This window comes from Pholcus phalangioides, unplaced genomic scaffold, assembly GCF_987345545.1.
Source record: "Pholcus phalangioides strain wild (caught in Gottingen) unplaced genomic scaffold, Ppha-v1.0 ptg000014l_1, whole genome shotgun sequence".
Taxonomy (NCBI): Eukaryota; Metazoa; Arthropoda; class Arachnida; order Araneae; family Pholcidae; genus Pholcus; species Pholcus phalangioides.
Genome location: NW_028301607.1, coordinates 8,246,178 through 8,258,145, shown reverse-complemented (window position 1 = coordinate 8,258,145; position 11,968 = coordinate 8,246,178). Strand labels below are relative to the sequence as shown.

General features: G+C 35.9%; 1 protein-coding gene across 3 annotated transcripts in view; it reads left to right on the top strand.

The window, feature by feature from the left end:
• The first annotated feature begins 1,883 nt into the window (after window positions 1-1,883).
• The window catches only part of LOC149078079 (solute carrier family 12 member 9), a 26,527-nt gene continuing 16,442 nt past the window's right edge, over window positions 1,884-11,968 (top strand). The window contains exons 1-7 of one of the 3 annotated variants that reach the window (XM_089241669.1): window positions 1,884-2,035; window positions 5,096-5,345; window positions 5,578-5,712; window positions 5,954-6,088; window positions 6,248-6,544; window positions 11,033-11,140; window positions 11,333-11,444. In XM_089241669.1, coding sequence (XP_089097795.1) covers window positions 5,096-5,345; window positions 5,578-5,712; window positions 5,954-6,088; window positions 6,248-6,544; window positions 11,033-11,140; window positions 11,333-11,444 — 1,037 coding nt within the window. In that variant the 5' untranslated portion in view covers window positions 1,884-2,035. Of the gene's footprint in view, window positions 2,036-2,235; window positions 2,326-5,095; window positions 5,346-5,577; window positions 5,713-5,953; window positions 6,089-6,247; window positions 6,545-11,032; window positions 11,141-11,332; window positions 11,445-11,968 lie in introns of those variants that run through there. The other 2 variants (XM_089241670.1, XM_089241668.1) reach the window with 2 other exon arrangements.

Genomic DNA, 11,968 nt, shown 5'->3' with positions numbered 1-11,968 from the left:
CCTTTGCTTTAACGTTAGTTTTATTCAAGCAAGGCTTATAACTTCATGAGGAAGACATTCAAAAAATGCTTGTCACACCCATCGGCAATGCAAAAGTGGTATCAGATGGTCAACTTGATGAATGAATGTTTGAAATCTGTTGAAGAGACTGGTGTGGAAGTAGTCTCTATGACTATTGATGGCACCAGCTGTAATTTTGCAACAACCAAAAAATATGGAGCCACAATATGGAACATAAAACCATATTCAAGCATTTATTTATTCTCAGCATTGTTTCATACATCATATTTATTCCTATCGTGTCATAAATCATATTTATTCCTATCGTGTCATACATCACATTTATTCCCATCGTGTTTATGCATCGTATTCCCAGCATAGTGTTTATATATCATATTTATTTGCAGCAACGTGTTTATACATCAGTTATTTGCATCATATATCATCAGAACTATTGAATAAACAATTTGATGTTTGTTTGACTTTTGAAAATTTTTGAGTTGAATTTTGAACGGATGATTATATTTGTGAAATTTAAAAGTTGGTGCCACATGCACACAATATCTAATAAAGTGTTCTTCACTGTGTTTGCTTTATTATATCACTCTTGAGGTTTTATGTTTCATAAGTATTCAAAGTTTACTTTGAATCTTAACTTAATCTTTGTAAAGGTTTTAATTTAACTTTCCATTCAACTTTTTAACCAATACAAAATAATTAACAGTATCCACTTAAAATAATTTAACATTGTGATTGGGGGAAATCTCATATGTAACAAAAAAAGAAAAAAATATTTACAGGACAAAAACATTATTGTAAATTAGGATAGGATTTTTAACTACTGAAAAATTATTTTAAAAACCAGTAAACTTAAAATTATTTCTTTCAGACATTCTGAATTTTCATTAATTTGTTCTAGAATTTTAATTAAATCCAAAATATTTTTCAATTCCGAAATTATATTTTCATTAATTCTAGAATTAATCGTCTTTCATAGTTTTCATCCATTACTCTATGCAGATACTCTCTGCATACCCCGGCAAAAAACTCCGTGGACAAACTGTGCGATTACGAACTCGCCAAATAACGAAGCGCGTAAGATAACCGCTAAATATGGCAGCTTTGCTTATATAAGTCATGTGGTATACTCTGAGCACCTGTTCGGAAGAGCGCGTGAATGGGCTTTCGCCATCTACTTTATTTCTCCTCGATGGGGTTTTCCCGTATTTTACACGAAGTCTACTTGAATTTTTATTCTTTATTGAAGTCAAACACTGAAATTATTTTTCAACTCATAAATTATATTGTGATAATTACAACTATAAATGAGAATATTAATCTCTCACATTTGTCTTGTTGGAGAACGCTTTGTTTTTCGTGGAATTCGTTTTAATGCACTGCAATTTGCAGTAATGCTTCATTTCCCTCCATTGTGATTTTTCGGAAATTTCAACAATATGTGGCAACTTTGTGCGCCATTTTTGGTGATAATTGGCAATGTCCCGTATTTTCCCGTATTTTGAATTTTAATTACCCACATTTCTCTCGATGAAATATGGTCACCCTGAACATTCTTCTCACATACTTGCTGAGTAAATCTTTTTCCAACAAAATTAATTTAAATTCACTGTGGTTTACAGCAGCGCTTTATTTCTTGCATTTTCAGCTGTAATCAGCAACGTATCTTTTCTTTCTTACAATATTTGGCGACAACTGGCGGTATTCCAAATCCGAAATCTCCATCTCTCGGAGTTTTCTCGAAGAAATATGGTCCACTATTGTGGACATACCTGATGCAGCTTATCACATTTCATGTCTTAAATCGAACATTGGATAACTTGATTATTAAACCTCGTTTCATTGGATAGCGACACCGGATCCCCACCCACCACTATTGCACATACAAGTCCGCAAGAGTCACATGTAAACAAACACAGTGAATCATTTAAGAGGATGATGGTACTACCTGTGATAAGTTACATAATATGATCTAATTTTATTTACAATAGGGGACAGTTCAATAACTACTTCCAATGTATGTATTATTAATCGATTAATTAACTAATTGATTAATTTTTTCCTATTGCAATTTATTCGTAGCTATAGGGGGTGATGAAAACATTGCATTGAATGCCTTTGTATAATTAAGTAGAGCCTATTGTATTTTATGATGTTTCATTTTAATGATGTTTACCGTGGGCAGCTGCACAGTGTATTCATCATCATTGCTGCAAAGCTCAGCACATTTTGTTTTTCGTTTTTATGTGTTGTTTTTCCAAGTTTTATCAGCCCCTCCCTTTCTAAAAAGATGGTAAATTAATAGGGGTAATAATAATAAAAAGAAGTTTATATTTATAAATTTTAATTATAGTCCTCCATATCCTCTGCAAAATATTCATTATCATAACCTTTATTTCATTGAGGTTTTTGTGTACCCCCGCTGTATGTGACCAGGCAGATGCTGACAATTGAACATTTTTGTCACAAAGTGCTCATTTCCTGCATGTGAGGGCTGATTAGACAGAGACCTACAGTTTATTGCTGATTTGGAACGGCAGCTGTTTTTTAATACTCACAGAGATGTTGCTGCGCTAACACCACCCCTCTTACCAGTATGGGACTCTCTGCGGTAGCAGTTGTTTTCTGTTATCTGTTGCGCCCCAGCATCAAGAGTTTTTTTACAAGGGTGAATCGGGTATCTAACTCGCAACACTTTTATACATTCTTTGGTACTTTGGATGAGTATCCTATCAACCTAGGCTACCATGCCCGTCAATTGAACAAAATAATTTAACAAGTTTTCTCAGAAAAACGTTCCACCTTTGCACACATAGGACAGGGATACGAAGTAAGGCGAGCCAAGTCCGCAAAGCAGCATGGCCTTTCAATGACAGTTTGGTGAATCGATCCAGTTTGTTCGTAGGGTTTGCTTGGTGGTGATGATTACATAGGGTCTGCTTAGAAAATGGGTTCTATGGTTATTAATAAATTAGTGTCAGTAACTAATAAGTTCATGTTGGTTAACCAATTCATTAAAAACCAGCTTTTTTTACAGTTTTGGAATAAACTGAACTTTGGTGTGGATGATATCCACTACAAAACGGATACTTTGCACTTTAAACATTAGTGCAAAGTGCCCTTTTTAAAGTGAAAAGTATTCAAATTATAGTTCCATGTACTACCCCAATTATATTTATATTATAAAATAGCATTTTTATCAAATTTCCTTCTTGTATTCTCTCGTATAGGCCTTGGTCAAGCAGTAGGCTATTGAATTAACCTATGTTAGAAATACTATATCTATTTTATGTCCCTCAAAAACTCCAAATATACAATATAGCAAACCTATAAGGGATCATTCAAGTGTTACGTCAGCATGGATATTGGGAAGGGTTTGGGTTTTCTGACTTTTGATGATGGGGGAGGGGGTTAAATGATGCTTATATCATCAACCACCACTTATAAAAATATTAAATATTCTTAATAGTATCTTAGCTCGGTGTAACAAGAAAAACCTTTCCCTAGTTTGTGGGCACCTGAACTAACATTCTTTCTGTTGATAAGTACAATGAGAGTCACTTTAGTGATCGCTAAATGTTAAGCGAATCCTTCAAGTGTTCGAGAAATGTGTAGTTGGCAACGTAAAGTGTTTGAAAAATGTTTAGTTGGTCTTACTTAAGGGCTCTAGAAATGTGTCTCGGGAGCTTAAGTGCTCTGGAACTGTGCTGCACATCACTCAAGTGATCCCTAATTATGCCGTGGATCACTTAAGTAATCTGGGAATGAGCCGCAGGTAACTTAACTGATGTAGAACTGCACTGTGGGCCATTTAAGTGCTTCAAATCTGTGGCATATGTCACACAAGGGATCTCTAAATGTCCGAGCTGCTCCATCATGTGCTCTTGATATGTGTTGTGGGCCACTTAAGTGCTCTGGAACTGTGCCACGCATCACTCAAGTGATCCATAATTCTGCATAGTGCCATCTTAACGCATGGGTCCACCCGGGCACTTCAGAAAAATGAGACAGTTTAATTTTTTGATAATTTAACAGGTAGAGCCTGAGTAAAATCACTTGGCCTAGGGCACATGATGCTCTTAAGATGGCTTTGATTCTTCCGCAGATTACTTAAGTTGTTTGAGAATGGGTCCCAGGTAACTTGAGTGATGTAGAACTGCACTTGGGGTTGCTTAAGTGTTCTAAAACTGTGGCACATGTCACTCGAGGGATCTCTAAATGTGCCATAGACTGCTTAAGTGTTCTGGAACTGTTTCACGATTCACTGAAGTGATCTGTGAATGTGCCACAAATCTACTTGAGTGATCTAAAAGTGTGCCACAGGCTGCTTAAATGCTCTGGAATTGTGGGTTAAATGAGCGGGTTACATCATCGATGTGTAAATGATATGCTTAGTTCATTTTTACAAAATTAGAACTGAGGTGTGGCCAAACTTGACTCTTAACCCCGAGGGCCACATTTGGTCCAGGGAACATGGGTTTAGTATAATCAGGCTTACAGGGTGGGTTGCAATGAATTTCTTGAAGGGAAATTTTGAGCTCTTAGTCTTCAAATAGCATTGAAATGAACAGAAATTATTATAATAACAAAGGTATTTTCTTCTTAAATTTGATCATCTGGGGGGGGGGGGGGGCCATGAGACATCCCATGCCCTCCCTCCGTGTACGTCTCTTCCTTAGTGTGCCTTAACGCATGAGCCCATCCGGGCATGTCCTTAGAAGAATAAGAAAAAAAAGTTGATTTTTTCGAGAATTTGTAAGGAAGAACCTCAGGAAAATCACTTGGCCTGGGGGGCCTGTGATGCTTTTAAGACGGCTTTGCTTTGATCCCAATATACGTTAGGAGATAGGGGACAGAGCTGACAAAATTCCTGGCGGGTGTTAGACTTTTGCTGACAAGGGTAAGGCGTTGTCAAAAAATGGCTAAAAATGTGCTGATGCTATACTTGACCTGCCCTAAGCAGTAGGAAGAAATTGCCAAAAAGAAAGTCGCAGAGGAAGAAAAAAAAAGGTTATAATAAAGCTGTGTTATTTTTACTAAAGTTGTATTTACTATTGTCTTCTGTATCTTTTTGTAGATGGGTGACGTACAAGTTGATGATACAGAATCAGGTATACCCAAAGCGCACACAATTTTAGTCCACAGAAGAAGTTTCACTGATCGCACACCGCTGCTCCGCAACTTATTCGGAAGCCTATCATCGCCATCTAATGCTAGTTCTGTGGTGCTGCCCAGTGATAATGGCCAACGTAGTCTTGCCACATTTTCTGGAGTTTTTGCACCTGTTGCTTTATCCATGTTTAGTGCTGTCTTGTTTTTACGAGTTGGTATGTCTTTATCTGTTTCCGTGTGAATAGGTTATGTGTGATGGTGTAATAAAAGTAACCATGCTAATGTCATTATTATATCTTTATGAATGATCAATTATGCCATTTCCTTTTTATTACATTTATATTTTGCTGAAGCCGAATTGGTGCCTTTTAGTGCTGGAAAACTGTTTTTTTAGCAAGCATTTGATGGTACGTTTGGTACTTTATTCTCTCATTTTTTCTTGTCAAGGCTTCATCGTTGGTCACTCTGGAATCCTGGATACTTTGGCAGAACTTATACTTTCGTACATAATTCTTGTATCTACTATTTTATCAATATGTGCAATATCTACCAATGGAGCTGTTGAAGGTGGTGGCGCTTATTGTATCCTTTTTTACCAGATTTTGTATATCTCCTACATCTATTATTTTCTTGATCTTACACCGTCTTTCCCATTTACAAACTGATTGTTCAAGTCCATTTCAGGTTTGTGAACACGAGTGTCGATTTTATTCCCAATTTTTTAAATGCTTATGTTATTTGTATTTGACTCTGTTTTTTGTGAAAGCATAAAATATATAAAACAAAATATAATTCTACAAAATTTTCTTGACAAAAATACCAGTTATGATTAGTAGAGCATTAGGACCAGAATTTGGTGGCAGTATTGGCACATTGTTCTTCATCGCCAACATCTTCTCCAGTGCTTTATACTTGACGGGATGTGTTGAAGGAATTGTGGACAGTTTCGGACCATCAGGTTTCATTACCATTCCTATTTACTTTGACTGAATTCCTTATGACAATTTCTGTGTTTCTAGATTTAGATTATTCTGTGACACCAGGTATTTCATGCTTTTGTGAAGCTATTCTTTACGAACAATTTGATTATTTCTTGAATTTTTTTGTTCCACAACAGGTAGTTTCTTGTCTGGTTTGCCGAGTGGAAAATGGTGGGATTTTCTATATGGATCAGCTTTGAATTTTTTTAACCTGATTGTATGCCTTGTGGGAGCCTCAATGTTTGCAAGAACCTCAGTCGTGATATTTTTTGTTGTCATCACAAGTGCTGTGTCTGTGTTCTTAAGCTTTATTATTTATCAGACGCCTCGTATGGTAGACATACCAAAGGAGAATGAACACATGTATAGTCTTAACATCACTCAAGCTGAATACACTGGTTTCAGTTGGTATACATTTTCAACGAATGTTTGGGGTGAGTATGCATGCATTTTAATGATTTGTGTGCAACTTTTTCTTTTGCCAAGTTTGTTCCTCCTTTTCATATTTTCTGACCTCTAAGTGCAGGCGAGTACTTGATAAATGTTTATGTACTGAACTGTACATTTTAAAAATTTATTACAGAATTAATGGTTCAAGAATAAAAATATTGGATACATTTAGTGCTTTAGGATAAATTACTTTATGTCTATCTTGATTGCAGGACACATAAAATCCTGTACAGTACGCTTTAAAAATGAACAAAACATTAATGTAAAATGGAAGTTTAAATCTTACAAAAATTATTCAAACTTATTTTCACTCTTCTTTTGTAGATTGAGAGCATCTCCCATTTGGCCCTTTCCGCGACGCAATACCCCTCCACTTAACAACCCATGTAAAAACTGGTTTGGTTTTGAGGTGTAGCTTGCACAGCATGGGAGATTTTAATGGTTAATTTTGTGTAGGCACACCCAAAAACCAGTTTTTGTGCAGCTTGGAATTACAGAGAATTGTTATGTATTAATTTTTAACTAGGCCTGATAGTGCAGAGACCAGATAGTCACAAGCCATATAGTCTAGAATCTACTGTACTTGATAATTTGAGTTTCTTATAAAATATCAAATATTTTTTGAGAATTTCAGAAAGTAATATATATTTGTTAATATTTTGAACAAAAAATATATCTCGTAGATGGAAAGTTTAAGAAATTGCTGGCCACCTCAGGAACCGTCTCAACATCAGATATTAGCCTAACACCCATACCCCTTTTACTGATTGTTTTTTACTCATGCACACATAATTTTACTTTTAATATGAGTCACAAATGTGCATTTAAAATTGATTATTATTCAAGCTTTGTGGACATGTATCTATAAGCACTGGTACTTGGGGGAAATGGGGGGGGGGGTGGTGTTAGGTAACCGGAGACCCTCCACCACAATTTTTTGGAGGGGGGGGGCTAAAATATCTTCCCCATTTGCCAGAAACATGAATGTGTAAATTTTCACTTTTTTTGTGAATTATTAACTGGTTAAATCTCTTATTTCACTATCTAAGTTTTGCCAGAAACTTGATACATATCCCTTGTTGTGTGAAAGAATGTTAGAAAACAAAGAGACAAGTCTGCCAGTTTTCCGGGTCATTTTACTGGTGTGACACATGCCGGAGAGTGGTGAGTGGTGCTGCAGCTGACCATTATGACCTTGGACAGAGAGAAGTTGTCCACCTCTGGTAAAAGCAGAAGTTTCGGAAATTGAAAAATTGAAATCTTAGGAAATTTCAAGAAAATAACATCTGTAGACTAACATGGGTATAGTAAACATTCACATGCCATTTCTGAAGTTCTTTTTCCCCAAGAATTTGTCCATTCATGTTTTTGGCATAAAATTGATGGTATATTGTTGTTGAGGAAGGTGCGCCTGCCGCATGCCCCCCATAAGTGCAGCGCTGCATATCCCTCAGTATTGCATAAGCGTGCTTTGATGAATATTACAAAGAAGGAGGAAGGACAGTGGGAGGGGGGCGGGTGCCTATATAGAGATTTTGGTGGTAAGAAACTACAACTGAAGCCATCTCCATTCCTTTATCTCTTTTTCCTAAACAAAGATGAAGATCCAGTTTTCGAAACTTCTGCTTGTATCAGAGGTGGTTAACTTCTCTCTGTCCAAGGTCATAATGGTCAGCTGCAGCACCACGCGCCACTCTCCGGCATGTGTTGAACCAATAAAATGACTCGGAAAACTGGCAGACTTGTCCCCATGATAACTAGTGTAACCTCTTTACTCCAGAGGTACACATTTGTATATCTCATTTTTTACAGTTTTGAATGGTTTTTAATGTTTTTTTTGTTTTTTTTCAAGTTAAGACCTGAGGTATACATATACTTGTACCTAACTCAAATGATCCTAGTGAAGATATTGACCCTAATTAATTAATTTTTCTTTTAAAGAGCATTTTGACATACAATAAACACAAATCAATCAACTAAAAAAATTTTCAATAGTTTTGACTCAGGTGGGAAGAGGATAGTAAAACATGGACAATTCAGTCATTCACCCGCTAAGATTCCATAATGCTATGGCGTCTACAGCCATCTCTATCATATGAAGCGGGAGAGCCAATTTCCTGCCCAATATTATAATGATAGTAATAAAGAAAAAAAGAAAAGGAGCCTTTAGCCATTTAAATGTACAAAACATACTCTTTTGCCTCCATCATCAACACTCCTTAATTTTATGGCCACTTGCTTAAAGGGCCCCTTCAAAGATTGCGTAATAGCCGCTCCGCTCCGTATTCTTTTCTCTCTCTCCCCTATAATACTGAAACCTATCTCTTGACCATTGTATTGCCACCTGCAGGCAATTGACTTTATGGCTTTATTTCATCTATTTACGCATCTCTTCCATGGGAATATGTACCTTTTCTGACTTTCTTTGCTTCCTCTCTTCTTTCTTTTCCTTCTCTTTTATTTGTACAAACCTCCCACAGAAAAAACGTCCTCCTCCCATATCCTTCGAAAGATCATAGGGGGTGAACCCGACCAATAATGCTTAATTTAATACTAATTTGTACCTATGTAAACCTCATCACGCAATAGATGGATCTTTCTTTGAAGACGGCCTACCAATTGGAAAAGGGGGTTTGTGCCCCTCAAAACTTTACTTTTTGAAAGTTTTAAAAAAATCAAAAGTAGATTGATTAGTGCAGGCTAGAAATCAAGTTGAGAAAAGGATGTAGCAATTAGAATTTGTTTTTAGACATGGTAAATTTTCCATCGGACACTGCGATCATCCGTGACAAAAGGATGGAGGAAAGGTAGGAAAGAAATTCTTACCACATTTTAAGTAAATTATGGAGGTTTAATTAAAACCCAAACTATGAGAAATTAATGGCGGAGATGGCAAAATTATAAAGAGTGTTTAAAGGAGAGTTATTCCAACATCAAGTTAAAATTATTATAATTGAACATATAGTATTCTGTCTATGTATTATGCAGATTTTGGTATCGGGATGTTTGGATTTTTTTTAATTGACTTTTTATTTGTGTAAATATAAATCGGTCTTTTCATGATTTTTTTGTTTGATTAAATATTATTTAAATTTAACAGTAACATGATTTTTTCTTTCGTGAGTCATCTTTTCTAAATGTGTGTTGGACCACTAGGAACCTGGGTTAAATCTACATAATTGCATACATATATATTCTTTCAGTGGTCCGATATAACAATAAGCAGGGTTGCGCTGAATTTGGTGATTTCTAATTTTGCCAAGTCTTTCCTTCTTGCGACATGGATTTTTTTTTTTTGCTCTCCTAACATCTTCAACATCTGGAAATCAATATGGGAAAAAAAAGAAAAGAAATTTGGCACTCCTTTTTTTTTTGCCAAGTTAGAACATCTGGAACCAATGAAGAAAGCATTGGCTACAGGATTCACCGACCCATCACATTGGGGCTTCGAGTTCTTATTCTGGCAAATCCAACACCAACCGAGTTTCTTGGTGCGATTGCTGTTTGAAACCATGCTAGTGGCACACTTCGGGGGAGAAACTATATTTTTTACAATTATTCATGCTGAATTCTGTCAAACTCCGCAGACTAGACTTTTTTATAGGTGAGCTCAGAATGCTCATCTATAAAAAAAATTGAAATGTTCCCCAGCAAAAAATACACGATGACAAACAGGGCTTCGGCTCAATACATTTCAATAATGACGAACATGACATAATGAGACCTAAGACGCTGGTGAAAATAAGAAATGAAAATGGTGCAAAAAAAATAGATAAGGGTAGCATGTTACCTTCAAAAAACATTACTGCCACCAATGAAAAGTTTAGAGAGCTAGCCAATGTAATCAGTTGGTGACACAAAATAATCACCAAATTTGGCACAACCCTGCTTATGGAATCTTAGCCAATTCACCTTTTACCCGGACTTTGAATTCCTCCACTTCTTCATAAACTGATACCTGTCCATTTTGTTCATCTATTTGCATTCCCAGCTAGAGGCAAGGCATCAAAAATTATTGTTTCTTCTGCAAATTATTCCATCAAATTACATCTGTAGTTTGAAATTTCACCGATAAACCATATTTTCCCACATTTTTATGTAATTATTATTTTGATGCCCATAAGATTACATGAAACCAAATTTGTGATACATGCTTCTTTATTATGTGAGTTACCTTTTTTAAACAGAATATCAGTATTTTGGTTTTAAAAGATGTTATTCTGCTTTAACACAGAATTTTATCTCTCAGCTTGATTTATCAAAAATCACCAAGCACGCCATCTTTTGGCCACCCCTGACCTAAACCGTCATCCAAATCTTTTGTCAGAAATTTATCAGTAAAGGGGTCCATTGTAATTATGTTTAATACACCATCAAGAGTTTCTTACATTTATTTAAGATCTATTGGCATAATTTTTTTGAAATGAATGGTTTTTTTCATTGTTATTTAAATATTTATTCATTGTCAACAGATCATTATGGTCAGGATTATACAACAGGTTACCCGACAAGTTTTGCTACAGTGTTTGCTGTGATGTTCAGTGGTGTGACTGGAATAATGGCTGGTGCGAACATGTCAGGTATTTGCTTTTGGTATATCAAAATTTGGGGCTTGACAAATACCTAGTGCCTGTCACCACATTTTATATTGTTATTTTTTTTCGAACTTATAGATAATGTTCTTTTTTCCTAAACTTCATTTAATGAGTGTCTGAAGTAATTAGTAGTATAATAACCTGACGCACATTCATGGTACTTTTCTGTATGCTTAGGTGATTTGAAAGAACCTGGGAAATCCATTCCGAAAGGCACCTTAACTGCGTGTGCTTTCACATTCATCACTTACTTGATTTTATGTCTGTTTTCTGCAGCAACATGCTCAACGTGAGTTTTTTAAATGAAATATTTCTTTAGTTGATCCATGAAATGATTTCGTTTATATATTTACACTTTATTTACAACAGATAATATTTACATAATACAAACGGGAATGCTGGTAGAGAAAAATGTGACCCATGCACGGAGAGACACACAGACACATGCTTCAGTGAGTAGGACAACATCAACAACAAACAAGCATACCCAGACATCTTTGACTTCAGATTTCTGTTGTGTTGCCACCAGCAGAAAATATAATAGTTATACAAGCTGTGGAGATACCCCAGCGCCATCATGTGGGGAGCACTACAGTATCCCCTTGTAGTCCGAAGGATGAGGAAAGAAGAGAAGAGAAAAAAAATTAAATTTTAAAAGTCACATGCTTCGATGAACATAGACTGTTTTCCCAAATATTTTTGCTGGTCGGTGTCTTTTTCAGGATGCTTTTCAGAACGATGGAAGTTTTTAGCATGGATGCATCTGTCTTTTTGTTAGGCATCTATCTTAGAAGGCAAAATGTCTTCTCATCA